General features: G+C 47.5%; 1 protein-coding gene across 1 annotated transcript; it reads left to right on the plus strand.

The window, feature by feature from the left end:
• Positions 1 to 6,005: 6,005 nt before the first annotated feature.
• Positions 6,006 to 7,732, plus strand: LOC149447893 (uncharacterized). Its single transcript, XM_089651902.1, has 2 exons — positions 6,006 to 6,449; positions 6,918 to 7,732. The coding sequence occupies exons 1-2, from the start codon at positions 6,021 to 6,023 to the stop codon at positions 7,587 to 7,589; spliced, it is 1,101 nt and encodes a 366-aa protein (XP_089508028.1). The 5' UTR covers positions 6,006 to 6,020; the 3' UTR covers positions 7,590 to 7,732.
• The last annotated feature ends 10,044 nt before the right edge of the window (positions 7,733 to 17,776 follow it).

Below are 17,776 nucleotides of genomic sequence, written 5' to 3' on the forward strand. Positions count from 1 at the left end.
GGATGGACTTGCACAGGTGGCAACCTATCACGGAACCACGCTTGAATTACTGAGCTCTTGAGAGCGACCCATTCCTTCACAAATGTTTGTAGAAGCAGTCTGCATGCCTAGGTGCTTGGTTTTATACACCTGTGGCCATGGAGGTGATTGGAATGCCCGAATCCAATGATTTTTAGGGGTGTCCCAATACATTTGGCAATATAGTGTATCTTTAAAACCCTACATGGAGCAATAGGGCATGTCACCTGGCTGGATTTGAAAGGTCATGTAACTAAAGACATATAAAAGTAGATAGTCCTGAAAGCTTAAAGCTCCAGGCAAACAGCTAAATACACAAACATGAGAGTTGTTTTTTCTGCCAAAGAATCTCTGTCCATCCAGTCCTGAGATTTACACAACTCTGCTCCACAACACAACCCTGTCGAGCAGGGTAAGGGAACTGATCTTCCTCTGCTTCAGCTTCACCCTAGGATCACACATATGTGGATTTCAGTGCATTTTCCAGTTTGCAGAAATGCACTACGGTCCATTTAACATGATTTCCTATGGCTCTAGTTCATATCTGTGCGTTCTGAGCCGCTGCAGATTTTTGAAAGTGTCAGGGACTTTTTTTCCCCGCAGCAGATTGCATTTTGCATGTAATAAACTTCAATGACTGCATCAAAACCGCATGTACGTGCATTTTTGGTGCGTTTCCTGCATGGCAATAGACACCTCCATCTAGCAACATTAAACATCCCAAAAACACATGACTGGATATTGAAAAAAGAAGTAGCACACTGATGAGCTATCTGCAACTCAAGGCATAAAAATCAATTGTTCCCTAATTTACCCTTCAATGTGAAGTTATTTCCAAACTGTATAACTTGTTCAGCTCCCATGGAGATCCCTTTGATCTCCATAATGGATATACAGTATGTTTTAACTTGAAGCAGAATGTAATTCACTTTTCTGGATGTTCTTCCTTTATTTTAACCAGCTAATCCTATGAATAACATACTTCCTGTTCCTGGGTGGCTACACTTCACTGTGTCTATGGAGGAAGTTATGGTTTCCACCCAGGTTAGACTGGGCCGGAGTAATGTAGGTGCTATTGGAGCTGCCGCTCCAGGCCTCTATGTATCAGAGGCCCAGCCAGCCAAAAAGACCAGTCCGCGGTGGGGGCTCATAGGAGGGAAAGTTATCTACAAGCACACTGTAACACAAGCCCAACTCTATGGGGGGTTTTAATAGTCACGTGGCACGCTTCTTCTCTTCCCCTAACCTGCACTATATTTACACCCGAACACAAGCACCTAACTTATACCCACCCAGCGCCCCACTGACGAATCAGGAAGCAGCAAGGCAAAATGTTCGCCCATATTCTGTCCTGGGGCAGTGCTCTGCTCCTACAGGTGAGTGGGGTTGCTAGAGGCAACAGCATGATTGCGCCAGGCTAACAGGGCACATAGCCGGCGCCACATTGATGTCTAATTTGCTGCCTCCCTGCGTCATGTTAGCTCCTGACTTGCGCCCTATCAGCTCATAAGGATTAGTTCACACTGGCTTTGAAAGCAGGAATTTGAGGGGTGTTTTTAACGCTCCTCAAACGCCTATGAAAATTATGCTATGGGCAGCACACAGTGCTGTTCACATTATCAAAACATGAAGTGTTGCTTCAACATTGGAGCCTCATGTCGAGTCAGGAGTTAAAGCCTTTCAATGCCTCCCATTCAAGTCTATAGTGACATTCCTTAAACGCCCTGGCAGGCGTTTGCGGGGCATTCGCAGTACGGTTGTGGCATGTTATTACCATTAGAGTTTATTATAGGCATTTGTGGTGTGGTTTTAATGCTTGTAAAATGCTTATAAAATACCACAAAACTACACATAGGGAGTTTGGGGAGCAATTTTAACGCTTGTAAAATGCCCATACTAAAGCTCATTAACGCCTGTCTAACGCCCATACTAATGCTATAGGGGCGTTTTTGAAGAGTTAGAAATTTAGGCAAGTGTGAACAAGCCCTAACTTGTGCCTCTGATGCCCCTTCTTGCTTCTTTAACTATAGGTGAGAAACCCCACCTACCACCCCTAGAACTGGAGCACTGTCACTTGAATTAAATATGGGCGGAGATTCCTTGCTGCTTCCTGATTTGCTATAAGTCCTTTGGAACAGTGCTCTAGTTCTAGAGGTGGTGGGCGGGATTTGTCAGCTACAGTGAGAGAAGCGGGATGGGACGCCGTAGGGACAAATTAGACACTAATGGGGCACAGGGTGAGTGGAAATTAGCTGCTAATGAGGCGCAGTGTGCCCTATTTGCCCAGTAAGGCCCTGCTTGCTCCTCCATGGTCATTGTTGCTGGCAAACCCAGCTCACCACCCTTGGAAGCCGAGCGCTACACCTGAAAGAGAATATGGGTGGGGATTCTACTTTGCAGATTCCTGGCTATCTGGCTAGCAAGGTTGAAGAGACCGGACCGGAAAGTCGGGCTCCACCCTCTCCATCACTAGGTGTGCTGTGTGGTTGGGGGATGTGCTGAATAGTGAGGTGATGGGTGAAAGTGCAGGGCGGACTGATCATTTGCCAATAAAAGCTCACAATAGAAGACATACTGAATACCCCCCTCTCTCATCCCCTTCCTTCCTTCATCCCCTTCACTTCCTCTCTCACCCTCCTTTTATCCCTCATCCCCTTCCCTCCCTCTCTCACCTCTCTCATCCCCCTCCCTCTCTCGCTTTCCCCCCCTTCTCTCACCCTCCCCTCTGTCTCTCACCCCTGTCCATCTCTCTCACATCTCCCTCTCTCTCACCCCCCTCTGCCTGTCTCTCACTTCACCCTCTCCAATCCCCCCCCCCCCTCTGTCTTTGACCCTATCTCTCTCTTTCATTCTCCCTCTTACTTTCACCCCCTCCCCTCTCTCTCACCCCTCCCTCTGTCTCTCACCTCCTCTCTCTCTGTCACCCCCCTCTCTATTACCCTCTCTCACCCACCCTTCCATACCCCCCTCTCACTCTCCCCCTCTGTCTCTCTTACCCCCTGTCTCTTACCCCCCTCCCATCTCACTCACCCACTCTTTCACATCCCCCTCTCTCTCACCCCCCTCAACCCCCCTGCCTGTCTCTCACCCCACCCCTCTCTCTTCCTCTCACCCCTCCCTCTCTCACCCTCCATCTTACCCCCCTCTTTCTCTTGCTCCTCTATCTTTCATCCCTTTCTTTCTCACCCCTCCTCTATCTATCATCTTCCTCTCACCCCCCACCCCTGTCTCTCACTTCCCTCCCTCCCTCTGTCTTTCACTATCCATCTCTCTCTCTCACCCACCCTTTCACATCCCCTCTCGCTGCCTCTCACCCTACTCTCTGTCTCTCTCTTTCTATATATATCTATTTCATCCCCCCCTCTCTATCTTTCATCCTCTCCTCTCTCTCCCACCCCCTCTCCTCCCCTTTCTTTCTCCCTCCCTCTGTCTCTCACCCCCATCCATCTCTCTCTTTCCCCCACCCTTTCACATCCCTCACCCCCTTTCTCTGTCTCTCTACTGTCACCCCTCTTTCTACCTCTCACCCCTCTTTTCTCCCTACGTCTTCCAGGACAGCCATCTGAGACCTTGGGCTCCTCCCTCCGGGTCAGGAAACACACCATCCCCCATGCCTTTAAAAGGCGGGCCTCCGGGCCTCATATCCAGTTTTTTGTGTTTCCTGAGCCGGAAGGATGCACGCCGTAGGAGCCAGGGTGATCCTCGCACCCTCAGGAAGGCTGGCCTGGAAGGGTGTGGTGCGGTCTGTACCTCCGTCCCCGGTGCCTTCCACGTGGTGGGGCTGGCATCTGGTGGTGTCCTTCAGGCCCAGGTGGGTAACCGGCGCTGCCGCATGTCACTGGGGCTCGCCCCGATCGTGGCCTCTCCTCTGACCCGGCATTCAGTTGAATGTGCAGGGGAGAGGCGGGACTTCCGGTTGGGCGCGGCCTTGCGTTCCAGCAACCGGAAGTAGCAGGGTGGATGCGCTCCACAGGCCGGAAGTCCGCCGGTGACGTCAGCGCCGGGCGCCGGAGCCGGCTCCGATCTCCAAGAGGCGCAGGCACCACCAGGGGAATTAAAAGCCGGTGGGCGTGCGGAGCGGCGGCGCTGTCTCCACGCCAGGGGGATGATGGAAGCAGGACCTTCTCAGGCTGACCCAGGTCCCGGTACCGGCTCCTCCCAGGTAAGCTTGGGGAGGCTCCCCTTTATGCTATATTCCTGTTTTTTGGAGGTCCCTTAAGTCCCCGAGGTTGTGGGTGTTAGGGTACGCTGCAATTTTTCCACAGTACTGGATGCAGTGGGGGTCCTGGGATTTTGTTCCTTTCAAGTGCCTAGTTCTGTTTGTTTTTTGTCATTTCTTCTTTAGACTAAAACACAGGACAGGACCCCGGTACAGGCCCCAAAGAGGAGATGTGCAGTGTGTGCGGCCAAGTTAGGCGCAGGTAGTGAGAAGCCTTTATGCCGCAACTGCATTGATGGTCTTGTCAGAGACGAATCTTTTACTACATGCCATAAAGTTTTGTCCTCTATTAAAGAGGATATGTCGGCAACTTTTCAGGCGTTTAGGTCCCTTCTGGATAGGGTTCAGTCTCCTTTGGAGATTGGTTCGCAGTCTGCATTGGGGATCATGCCCTCCCGGCAGGTAGTTCCGGATGAGGAGGAAGACGTTCCTCGATCTCGGACATCCTCCCAGTTAGGTTCAGGGTCCGAGGAGGAGGAAGCCCCCACCTCTTCGGGCTCTAAGTATAGGTTGGCCCTAGAAGAGGTGGACGAGCTTTTGAAAGCTATTTATGAAACTCTGGAGATAGAGGAGGAAGAAGTGACCTTGTCGAAGCATGATCTCATGTATCAGGGGCTTCATGCTAAAAAAGCCAGAGTTTTTCCGGTCCATAGTTCCTTGGTTGAAACTATCAGACAGGAGTGGGAAAGCCCGGAGAGGAGGCCCTTCTTTTCCGGTGCCCTAAAGAGGAGATTCCCCTTTGACGAGGACCCCTCACAACCCTGGAATAAAGTTTCAAAATTAGACGCCCCTTTGTCCAGGATTTCGAAAAGGACGGATCTGGCCTTTGAGGACATGGGGGCCTTGAAGGACCCTATGGACAAGAGGGGGGAAGTTTTGTTGCGAAGAGCCTGGGAATCCTCTTCAGTCAGTTTGAAGCCAGCCCTGTCGGCGACTTGTGTGGCCAGAAATTTGGAGTGCTGGTTAGCCCAACTACAGAATCACCTAGCGGCGGGAACCTCGAGGCAGCAGATCCTAAAATCACTTCCGTTGCTTCTGAAAACGGCGGGGTTTTTGGCGGACGCCTCGGCAGAATCGGTCAAGCTTGCGGCCAGGTCCTCAGCCCTGGTTAACTCCGCTAGGCGAGCTTTGTGGCTAAAGACCTGGGCGGGGGATTCAGCGTCCAAGTTGCGTTTATGCGCTTTACCATTTTCGGGGGATAACCTTTTTGGCCCAGGCCTGGAGGAGGCTCTTGAGCGTACGGCAGATAGGAAGAGGGCCTTTCCGGAGAGCAGAAAAAAGGTCTTTCCTAGGAAACCCTTTCGGCCTAGAACCCAAGTGCTTCCGAATAGAGAAGTTCAGCCAAAGAAGCATTGGACAGGGCATAAAAACAGAGGCCGGGGAGGGATATTATTCAATCCTCCTCAGGGATCCTCCAAGCCCCAATGACTTGGATGGCCCGGTAGGGGGAAGGTTGGGGTCCTTTCTCCCTCAGTGGGCTTCTATATCCCCGAGCCCCTTCATTTGGAGCCTGATTCAGGGAGGCTACCGGATAGAGTTCGGGGACTGCCCTCCAAACAGGTTCTTAGTTACAGATCTTCCCAGGGACCGCAGGAAGTCTCAGGCGTTATGCGGTCTTATAGGGGAATTGGTGGACCAGAAAGTTCTGGTGCAGGTGCCTCAGAACGAGCGGGGTTCAGGGTGTTACTCTCACGTCTTTGTGGTGGGAAAGCCTTCAGGAAAATTCAGGTTAATCCTGAATCTACACTCCCTAAATCAGGCTCTAACATACAAGCGCTTCAGGATGGAGTCGTTATATTCGGTAAAGAATATACTGTTCCGGGGGTGCTTCATGGCCACAGTGGACTTGAGAGATGCCTATTTTCACATTCCCATCCACCAGGCAAGTCAGAAGTTCCTGAGGTTGGCCATAAGGATGGGGTCGCAGACCTTCCATTGGCAGTTTCGGGCCTTGCCCTTCGGTCTAGCGTCAGCTCCCAGGATCTTTACAAAGGTTTTAGCAGAAGCTTTGGTTCCTCTGAGGCTGAGATCAATCTTGGTGGTTCCTTACCTGGACGACTTGCTTCTGGTGGCCGGGTCTCGGCAACAGTTGCTCGAGCACCTAGCAGTAGTTCAGAACCTCCTGCAAGGTCTGGGCTGGCTTATCAACAGGGAAAAGTCGTCTTTGGTACCTGCACAGAGGGTGGTTTACCTAGGGTACGAGATCTCTTCTGTAGAGGAAAAGATTTTTCTGCCACGGGAAAAGTTCGAGAAGATGAATCGAGTGTTGTTAGGGTTGCAGTGCAACCTGACGGTTTCGGTGAGGGAGATCGCAGGGGCAGTGGGTCTTATGACATCCTGCTTTCCGGCGGTTCCATGGGCAAGATTTCACCAGAGACCGCTCCAGGCCTTCTTGTTGAAGGAATGGGACGGAAACGTCTCAGAGCTGGAGCGGCAGGTCCGGCTTCCGTCCAGAGTCAAGAGATCTCTGTGGTGGTGGCGAACGGAGAGAAACTTGACCAGGGGTCTGGATTGGAGGCCATCGGATCCACTCATTGTAACCACAGACGCCAGCAGTTTTGGTTGGGGGGCTCATCTACAAGGGAGAACGGCCCAGGGGAGGTGGTCCCAGGAGGACTCCTTGAAGCCCTCAAATCAGCGGGAGCTGTTGGCGGTCGGGAAAGCCTTGGAGGTTTTTCAGGCAGGCTTGAGGGGCCTTCATGTTCAGGTTCGTTCAGACAACATGGCAACGGTAGTTTATGTGAACAAACAGGGGGGGACAAGGAGTCCTTCGCTGCAGAGGATCGCGGGCAATATTCTGACCTGGGCAGAACAGAACCTGCGTTCAATTTCGGCGGTACACTTAAAAGGTTCTCAGAATTCGCTTGCGGATTTCCTGAGCCGAAGGCCACTCTCCCACGACGATTGGTCGCTCAACCAAGAGGTGTTTCAGGAGTTGGTGTCCAGGTGGGGGAAACCGGAAGTGGATCTCTTTGCGTCACGGGAGAACAGGAAGGTCGACCAGTTCTTTACCCTAAACTCGCGAGAGCGGAGCTTGGGGATAGACGCTCTGTCGACCACCTGGGATTTCGGGCTGGCCTATGCGTTCCCTCCAATCAGGCTGATTCCAGCGGTCCTGCAAAAATTTTTAGAGGAAAGGTCGGATCTACTCTTGATCGCTCCTTTCTGGCCGAGAAGGCCATGGTTTTCCCTACTGAACAGGCTGGCGTCAGCTTGCCCATATCCCTTGCCGGAAAGGGCAGATCTGATTGCGCAGGGTCCGCTTTTGCATCCGCGAATCAAGACGTTGCGATTGACGGCCTGGTTCTTGAGGAACAGATCCTCAGAGCCAGGGGGTTCTCGGATCATGTAATAAAGACTTTGGTGGGCTGTCGCAAGCCGGTAACCAGAGCCATTTATTCCAAGGTCTGGAAAAGATTTGCCTCGTGGTGTTCGGACCGACCAGGGCCCCTGGACATTCCGATGGTTTTGGATTTTTTTCAGGAGGGGGCAGATAGAGGACTCTCGATCAGCACCTTGAAAGTACAGGCTTCTGCTTTGAGTATTTTTTTGCAGTGCTCTTTGCAACAAAATCCCTTTGTAATTGATTTTTTTTAGATCCCTCTCCAGGACTAGGCCTGCTAAGGTGGGAGGTTGTCCAAGTTGGGATCTGTCTCTGGTCCTAAGGGCTTTGGTTCGAGAACCTTTTGAGCCTTTAGAGGAGTCAGCTTTCAAGTTTTTGACCTTAAAGGTAGTTTTTTTGGTAGCAATCACATCGGCCCGTAGGGTGAGTGAGCTTCAGGCGCTCTCAATTAGGGAGCCTTACTTGACCATTCTTAAGGACAGGGTGGTGCTTAGGACTGATCCGGGATTCCTTCCTAAAGTATCCTCTTCTTTTCACAGGTCGCAGGATATTGTTCTGCCGACCTTTTGTTCTTCCTCTGAAGGTAAAGAGGAAGACAGCCTAGGTTTGCTGGATGTAAAGAGGAGTCTTGTAATTTATTTAGACAGGTCCAGGGAATTTAGGAAATCTGATTCCCTTTTTGTTTTGTTTTCAGGGCAGAGAAAGGGGTTAGCAGCATCTAAAGCCATGATAGGCAGGTGGATTAGGCTGGCTATTGGGGAATCTTACAAGGTTTTGGGGATTCCACCTCCTTTTGTTAAGGCCCACTCAACTAGATCCTTGGCAGCGTCCTGGGCGGAGAGAGCCGGGGCTTCGCCGGAGGAGATCTGTAAGGCAGCCACTTGGTCGAGGTTTTCCACCTTCGTGAAGCATTATCGCTTGGATATCCTGTCAGATAAGGAACAGGCGTTCGGATGCAAGGTCCTCCAGGCGGTGGACCCACCCTAAGGTGGTAAGTTCTCGTTTATCGTCTCAGATGGCTGTCCTGGAAGACGTAGGGAGAAAACCAGAGTTAGACTTACCGGTAACTCCTTTTCTACGAGTCTTCCAGGACAGCCGGTAATTCCCACCCTTCTAATGTACAACCGAGAGAGTTAAGGTTGACTGCATGAAAATTGTATTTACCTATATTTGTGTCTTTCAGTGGCTTCCGCTAGTTCTCTTTTAATAACTGGATATGAGGCCCGGAGGCCCGCCTTTTAAAGGCATGGGGGATGGTGTGTTTCCTGACCCGGAGGGAGGAGCCCAAGGTCTCAGATGGCTGTCCTGGAAGACTCGTAGAAAAGGAGTTACCGGTAAGTCTAACTCTGGTTTTTATATTCCTCTCTCTTTCATCCCCCTCTATCTCTCTTACCCCATCTCTATCACCCTCTCTCTCATCTCCTTCTCTTACCCTTCCCCCCACCTGTCTCTCACCCCTCTTTCTCTCTCCCTCTCTCTTTCATCCTCTCTCTCACCCCTCTCTCTATCTTTTATCCCCTCCTCTCTCACCCCCTCTCTCTCTGTAACCCCCCTCTCTATCTCCCTCACCCCCTTGTCTCTCTCTCCTGCCCTCTCCTCCCTTCTCTCTCTCCCCCACGCTCTCCTCCCTTCTCTCTCTCCCTCCCCTCTCTCCCTCCCCTCCCTTCTCTCTCTCCCTCCCTCCCTCCCTCCCTCTGTCTTTCCCCCCGTCTTTCCCCCCTTCCATCTCTCTCACTCACCCTTTCGCATTCCCCTCTCCTACCACCCTCTCTCTGTCTCTCACTCCCTCTATTTCTCACCCCTCTTTCTAAATCTCTCTCTTTCATTCCTCCTCTCTATCTCACCCCCTCCCTCTCTCACCTCTCTATCTTTTTATCCCCCCTCTCACTCCCTCTCTACTTCACCCTCCCTTTCACATCCCCCTCTCTGTCTCTCTCACCTCTCCCTCTCTGTCTCTTGCACCCCTCCATCTCTCAAACCCCTCCCCGTCTCTCTCACCAATCTTTGCCCCCCCCCTCCCCAGCTCCCAGTCTCTCACACCCCCTTTCTTTTTTTTCTCTCTCACCCTTGTCTTTCCCCCTGTCTCTGTCCTCTCAGTCTAGTGGTCTCTGAAGGGGCACATTAGTGTTTTAGTGGCTGGAGAGTGAGACCTTGGAGGACAGTGGTAAGATGAATAGATCTGACACACCCGAAAGTGTCTGTAGTTCTTCTAAAGTTACTTCCACCTGCTGCATTCAGAAGTGGCTAAGTGCCAGCTGTGGCTGCATCAACAGTCACATACAAACTGGCTAATTAGCTGCAGCTAGTTTGCATGTGGCCAGAACTCAAAATTAACGTTGACCCTGGATGCATATGGTCTACATCAAGGGGCGTTCAGAGGCTTTATTGATATGGAACGACTCAGATGTCATTGGCTATTGATTTGTACACCATACAAATCTGAATTCCACAGCTGACAGATGCTGCTGGCCGCACACAGTATGTGCAGGCAACATTTAGTACCAATGACAAGTCTCTAATGATTCTCACCAGCAGCTGCCCCTGGCCTTGTGATGCAAGAGACAGAGATAAAAATGGCATTTCTGCAATTGTTAGTGATTACCCACAGCATCAGTGACCGATCATGTGGAATAAAATCATTGATGATTGTAGCTAACATTGATCATTTCATTCACTGTAAGAGTTAGGAAGCATGATTAATCCCAGCAGTCTTCATTAGCTACAGATGATGTTCAATTACATACTGTATTCAGTAAGGGCTCTTTCAGATGGGTGGCCTGGGGAAGTGGTAAAAACAGGCGGCTGAGCTATGATTATACCACCTCTTGGCCACCTACTCCAGTCCTTGCAATACGGACGGACAGAACTTCATACAAGCTGCACTCTGAAAAGTAATCTGAATGCAAGTCAGTCTTCAGAGGGCACTGCAAGTCTGAAAGAGCCCTAAAGCTCTTTCAGACAATTTTCTAATAGTAGCTCCCTTTAGAACTACCTATGCCTACTTTAGAAAAACATTTACACCAATTTCGGTAACAGTTCCAAGGAATCCCACAATTTCAGGTAGTTCTTACGACCATTTTAAAAACCTCTCTCTATGTGTGATCAGAGTTGCTCATATCAGTACTGGGGAGCTGTCATGTATGTGACATCTTACAGGACTTCATCCCCAGCCCCATTCAGCTGCCAGCCGGGAGATTCCCTGGGCAAAAGTTGAATGTAAACAAAAGGGTGGGGATACTGGTGATGTAATTACTCAAATATCGCAATGACTTTATTTTTAAAATAATGAGCTACAAGGGAGGCAAATGTGATGGGGAACTAGTCTTTATGGTCACAGCGCTGGTGGGATGATCGCAGCCTGATGGAGAACTGAAAGACTAGTTCCTCAACAGGTCCATTTTGCTTTTGATTAACAGTGCATGGCAGTGGGCAGATTCCACAGCTGTGGCTACAATATCCACTTACTGCGGTGCTACAAAACTTCTCAGCCATGGCTCTGCCTGTGTGATGGGCACAGTGACTAGGAATAAAGCGCTTTGAAGAAGAAGTGGCTGGACCCAACAGACTCATGGCATAAGTACCGATAATTTCAGTGCAGAGGCCTATATAATTCTAAATTGTGCCTATGACACTGTTAATGAATTGCCTCACAGTTTTTTAATCATAATTAAATTTTTTAAATTTTACCATTCCATATCTATACAATTAGTGTTTGCCATGAAAAAAAAATAAAGTAGCACCCACCTACAATGTATTTTATGAAAATGCCTGCCACATATCTTCAAGAGTATTCCTATGTGGAGGCTGATACATTTCTTCAGGTGTCAGGACTAGTTTACACACCATGCTCTGCCGAGCTTGTCAGATGAGGCCATATATGGAGCATAAGACATGTGCAGAATGTTAAGCAAGTTCAAATGCAGTTTTTAGGCAAGAAAAAAAAGAAGTTACAAACACAGAGGCAAAACAATCCTCCAAACTAGAAATGCCCAAAATCAGTCCCTGATGCCTTTGCAAAATTGTGCTGTACCAAAAAGCATGGTACTGTAGCACAATGCATTGCGTGTGCGAAAACTTGCAAGTTAACAGATGTGTGGGGGTGCCATTAGGAATTTATGGCATCATCGCATGTTTGCAAAAGTGCAGTGCGTTTTTGTGTGTTGTGAAAAAACGTCTGATTTTGCAAGGTTTCCACAATGCATAAAAGTGAATGTAGCCTTAATGTCTTGCCCTAGTGCAACACACCGCAACAGAGTGTCAAAAGTATAGAAAGATGATCCTTGCTTGATCCAACAGATACAGTCAGACTAGCTGACCCTCTTCATAGGTACTAAGTGACAGCAGCAGATAATGACAGTTGGAGGAAATACAACTGGCCGACTTGGATTGTGTCATTGTACGGCAATTGTTTTTTCCAAGGCCTCATGCACACAGGGCATTTTTGCAGCCACTTTTAAGGGCATCAGGTGTTTTTTTTTCTTTTTACTGCTTCCAAACTTCCCTTCATGTTATCCTATGTGTCCCTGCACACATAGACTTTTAGAAGCTTTTAGTAGCAGTAGTGTTTACCAGCAGGAAAAAAACCCAGGGCCAGTGCATCCAGGAGCAGCAGCGTTATGACAGAAAAAATTGTTGATGTGGCTAAATGCTTGGTGCATTTAGCGCTGGAGCATTAATTCATTTCAATGGCCAGAATAAATTATCATTCTGGCCATTTAAATTAACACCCAAGTGCTTGACGCTTGTAAACGTGCATAAACGCTTGTAAAAGCATTAGATACTTTTACAAGCATCAGGCGTTTTTTCAGCAAAAATGCTGCTGAAAGGAAGAAGGCTTTTAGGAGAGTTTTTTAATGACCTGTGTGCATGAGACCTTACGCCCCGTACACATGATAAGAAAATCGTCCGAAAAATTTTGCGGAACCACTGATCGAATGATTTTCTCTTTGTTGATGAGCAGGATGTTTTAACTGATAACGATATTGTGAACAAAAAAATCCAGTTGAACAACAGTGAACAATTTTGTCATTGCGCATACGAACGACCGATTTTCTATGCGGTGGTATGATGGTCGTACGAAAAAAAAAATCTATCAAGCGCTATCAGGCATGAGCGGAAACAGAAGATGACCTGGATGTTTATGTCCAAGGAATCTTCGTAAACACAAGCGAAAAATCCAAATGTTAAAAATCTAATGAGATAATGAAACCAGAATTCTGCATGTTATATTTTTATGTACCACTATTTATGTATATAGACAATGTAATAAACTATATTATACTCATTGCTGTTAATTGTTGTGTATATCGCTCGTTCTGGCTGGAAGGGAGTGGCTACAAGGTCACACGCACACTGCATCACTTCTACTTGTACGGAAGACGTCAACACTACGTATTACCCGAAGAACAATTTTTTTAGATTGGTTAATGTGGGCCATGTTTTCGACCAACGAATGAACGCCTCTCGGTCGTCGGATGACTGATCGGTCAATTATCTAATCATGTATTCCCACCTTTAGGATTAAGCTTCTGGCTGCTCGCCACCTTCTTCATCCCAGGGTAGAAACATACAAGTAAGGTTCCTTTGGCAGTCAGGAAATGCCTGATTGCTTGAATTCTAGTACTGAGTATTGCCAGCTGAGACTCTCTAGCCACTGATAACCTTAAATGGTAGCCGACATGAATGAACCAACTACATAGCAAAGTTGTATAAATATTTCAGATATACTTTTATGTGTAGCACTACCCCAGGAGCCTCTGATATTAACATGTTCTTTCCCAAACAGTGCAGAGGTTACCAGTCATAGGAAACAGTCTATTCACCCTGGCACCAATAAACAGTCTAGGACAATGGTTCTCAACCTTTTTGCAGTACAGGCACTATTTAAAATTCTACAAAATCTTAAAGCACCCCATTCTAAAAAGTTAAGAAAGAAGCAATTAGTTTCCCATAATGCAGAAACATCCATTCACGTTGGGCACACAATGTTAGAAGTGATTTATTCTTGCAAAGCAAACACACCTTCGTTTGCACACTGGTGCTGACTAGTAATTGCAGTGTCTCCCTCAGTTTCTCTCCCTCACTCAGCTAATGTAACCCCAATGATGACACAGAGGGGCAGGGAAGGGGCAAACAAAGAAGGTTGTGCAGGCACCCAACTTTGGCTATGGGACAGGAAGTGATGGAAAATCTCCACAATGAGACACAGATGGTGAAAAAAAAAATCTGACAGGGGCTATAACCCTTACTTGCTCTATCCAAAAATGTAAAAAACGATTTGCCTATAGTTCTACTTTAACCACTTGACCTCCAGAGGATTAACCCCCTTCCTGACCAGACCATTTTTTGCGATACGGTGCTGCGTTACTTTAACTGACAATTGCGCGATCACGCAACGATGTACATAAATAAAATTTATGTCCTTTTTTCCTAAATAGAGCTTTCTTTTAGTGGTGTTTGATCACCTCTGGATTTTTTATTTTTTGCGCTATAAACAAAAAAAGACCTTCAACTTTGGAAAACAAAACAATATTTTTTACTTTTTGCTATAAAACATATCCAGTAAAAAATTTTTAAAAATCTAATTTCTTCAGAAATTTAGGCCAAAATGTATTCTGCTACATGTCTTTGCTAAAAAAAAAAAAATCGGTATATAATCTGGAATTTTTTTTTTAACATTAGTAATGATGGCGCTCAGCGACTTATAGTGGGACTGTGGAGGGCATTCTGACACTGGGTGGGAAGTCACTAAGTGCTACTGACATCCGAATGACACTAATACAGCGATCAGTGCTAATAAAAAGCATTGACACTGTACTAATGACACTGGGCAGGAAGGGATTAACATCTGAGGCAATCAAAGGGTTAACTATGTGCTGTTTTACATTATGTGCTATGTGTGTTTTACTAGGGAGACATGCTGCTTTGTATTTCTCTGCTGTGCATAGAAATACAAAGCAGCATGTCCTTGCTGCCAGGAAAGAGACCTGTGTTGTTTTCACACAGGTCTCTCCCCTGTCAGCTGTCCCCGATGATCGCCATGTGCTGGCAGGGGATCTCTGGCTGGAACCTGGTGAATGACATCCCTAGCCGCGCAGAAATAGGAATCACATGTATATATACATGAGTTTGCGCAGCCCTGCCGCCCTGTAGCAGGAGTTCTACTATAGGGCGGTTGGAAAGCGGTTAAAGCCTAACAGCTGGGGACCAGTGGTGTATTAAGGCTTTGTGCTGCCCTAGGCAACACAAAATCCCCCCCCCCTCCCAGAGGGCCTGACATTGACCAACAACACCCCTGCCCCCCACCCGAGAGAGCCTTCCACTACCATCGCACCTATACACCGGCCACTCCCCTTCCAGCGAGAGAGAGAAAGAAACTCACCTTCACAGCTCTGGACATCCCCAGGAACGAGATTCAAGCAGCCCTCAGCCTCTCTCAGATCCCACCTGGTCCCCAAGTCGCATATTACCCTTCTTCCATCCCTTCTTCTAGGGGGGGAGTGGTGCTGCCCCCCTGAAAAATGCCACCCTAGACAAATGCCTTGTTTGCCTTGTGGTAAATACGCCCCTACTGGGGACCATGAGGCAAGTCTCTCTGACACCTGGTTACCCTGCACAATTGCACAGCTGTAGGTAATTAATGCAACTTCAGCAACAATGCACAGTGTAAGAAAGCAATCCGTATAAAGCTCACCCTCTAGAATCCTGCTGAGGATAGGGGAATGGTCAGTATCTGAGACCCTATGATAGCTGTCCCAGGCAGAGACCTACTTCTGGCATCCCAAGACAGAACAGAACACAGTCACTAGGATCCTGAGCTCAGGTAAGTACTCACAATGTCTCTCCTGGACAGCCAAACACCCCCTGTTCCCTCCAGATGTCTCTATGTCTCAGGGTAACAGTTCAGTTTCTAGCTTCCATCAGTCACTAGCCAATGAGGGAGGGGTAATACTTAAAGTACACAGGACAACTACACACTTTCCAGCTTCCACCCAGCACTCTTCAGTGAGACCTCCAGACCAGATCCTTAGGTGAGAATGCTTGGTTAGCTCCAAAGATAATAAGGAATAGGTCCTCTAGCTCTGTCACAGCTGGGACCTCGATGGACATCAACATACTCCAGCAAAAACTGCCTCAGAGGGGCAGAGCCTGTGGAACTTCTCCAGCAGGACAAGTGTAAGGGCTGCTCCAGACCCCAAACTATTTATGTTCTCCCCAGCCACCTATTGGGCACACCTCCCCAGGGATTGGCTGAGGCACACTAAATATGAAAGCTGCCCATTTGCCTCTCTTAGCCTACCACTGTATATTCTGGAAGCCTCTGCCTATGTCCTGGAAGCAACCAAACCAAGCCTGTGAAATCTAGAACAGCCCAAAGAAATCAATAGTTGCTCCAATGATTACAGAGGAGCCAGAAAGAACTAAATTTACCTTTTATCCTAGCAACCTACCTAGGAGGGTGGTACATATGTATAGGGGTGAGTACTTTAGATGTTTGGGTTTTTTTAGTAGGTGTACAGTTTTTTTGTTAAGACTAGGCATTAACATTCCCATGGTACCATTACTTTGGTCTATACATATTTTAAATATTAAATATTTTTATAAATAAAATTAGAAATACATCGCCCTGCATACTCTTAGCAAGAGCTCCCTCCTTTGACCCTAGCTGAAACCAGGTAACTCAGTCTGATGTATACATTGCAATTATTTGCTTCTACAGATAAAATCCCCAAAACATAATATGAATTAAATCAGCTTTTTGCTGAAGATGCAGTCTAATAAATTGCTCTGTGTTGCCATCATGTGGTCCTGTATTAATACAACATACACTGCATGTAATGATTTAGGATCCATTACACCCAGGTCACATTGGGTGTGATTTGCATGCCAGGTGACTTGCAAATCGTATGCCAAGTCGCACTCTATTGTCTGCTATTAGAGCGGTCATATCGGTGCGGTTCTGACTTGGTTCGAACTGCACTGATTTCTAAAGTAGTGCATGCATATCACAACAGAAATCGGCAGGTCACCCGATTTTGAAATCGTGTGACTTCACTGTAAGTCGCACAATTTCAAAATCGGCTCTGATGTGACCGGAGGCTTAAAGTGGGTCTAAAGAAAACCTTTTTTTTACCTTAATGCATTCGTTAAAAAACCTTACAATAGTAGTGCCCCCCTGCCAAAACACGTACCCGAGTCCTGTACTGATCCAGCGCTGTGCCCGGTTGCAGGTTTTCACTCTTCAATCATAAGCTTCGCTGAGAGCAATGGGAGCTGTTGTCTCCTGCTGCTGTCAGTCAAATCCTGTGAAGAGGTAGCTATATGTGTCTATAGACACACAGCCTACCTCAGGAGCATCTCTGCATGACTACCCCTACAGCAGACGGCTTGCTACAGGAGAAGAGGAGGAGCTGAGAATGCCAGTGGGGACCCCACACGAGGGGAGATAAGGGGCTGCTCCATGAAATACCTTTGCAATTAAGTATAACAAGTTTATTATTCATTTACATTCAGCTGTAAGTATGTATCCTGTTCTGTAGACATGAATGGAAAAATGGGTGTCACTGCACCACGAAAGGCAACACACAGGAGTTTTTCTCCAACAAACCTCAGTTCAACATGCTGGTGTGTATGAGCAAACAGTTAACATTCTATTCTGGAAAATGCAGCAAGTTGCATGACAACATGTTTTGTCAAAAGCTGCACCTAAAAACAATGGGGGGATTCAATAAAGCTGCTGTGCCACTTTTCTGGCGTTAATCCCTCATGTTAGTGTATTGTGCCAAATTCATGAAGCATCTGCAACACTTTTGGTTCTGATAGCGATTCATAACCAAATTCAGGTAGTGCTAAAATGTCCCAATGAACACGCCAAATTCAAAGTAAAATATCGACAGTTTGTATCAGTAGAGGGGGATCAGAACCCCAAGTTTGTATTGTTGTCTGTGCCCTGATAGGGAGATTCATGCTCTTTATTTGTCATGTTTACCATTAACATAAAAAGTGAACGAAAATCCCAAAGGCTGGTGTGCTCTCACATGAAAAAGGATTGGCAAGAGGGGCTCACATAGCATAATTACATTTTGTATTAAAATAACACAAAAAAATAGGTTGCACTCACATTAAATCAGATAGAAAAGGTACAGAACGCCGAACTGGAAGTGATGCACCAACATGCATTCCATCGGCCAGATGTG

This window comes from Staurois parvus, unplaced genomic scaffold (genome assembly GCF_062004578.1).
Source record: "Staurois parvus isolate SC_StPar_1 unplaced genomic scaffold, SC_StPar_1.0 ptg000668l, whole genome shotgun sequence".
Taxonomy (NCBI): Eukaryota; Metazoa; Chordata; class Amphibia; order Anura; family Ranidae; genus Staurois; species Staurois parvus.

What these genes read in the sequence shown, in the direction of transcription:
- LOC149447893 (XM_089651902.1), top strand. Translation starts at nt 6,021, where the DNA reads ATGGAGTCGTTATATTCGGTAAAGAATATACTGTTCCGGGGGTGCTTC. An exon ending in TAGGGTACGAGATCTCTTCT is followed by an intron (nt 6,450 to 6,917) that starts GTAGAGGAAAAG and finishes GAGGTTTTTCAG; the next exon opens with GCAGGCTTGAGGGGCCTTCA.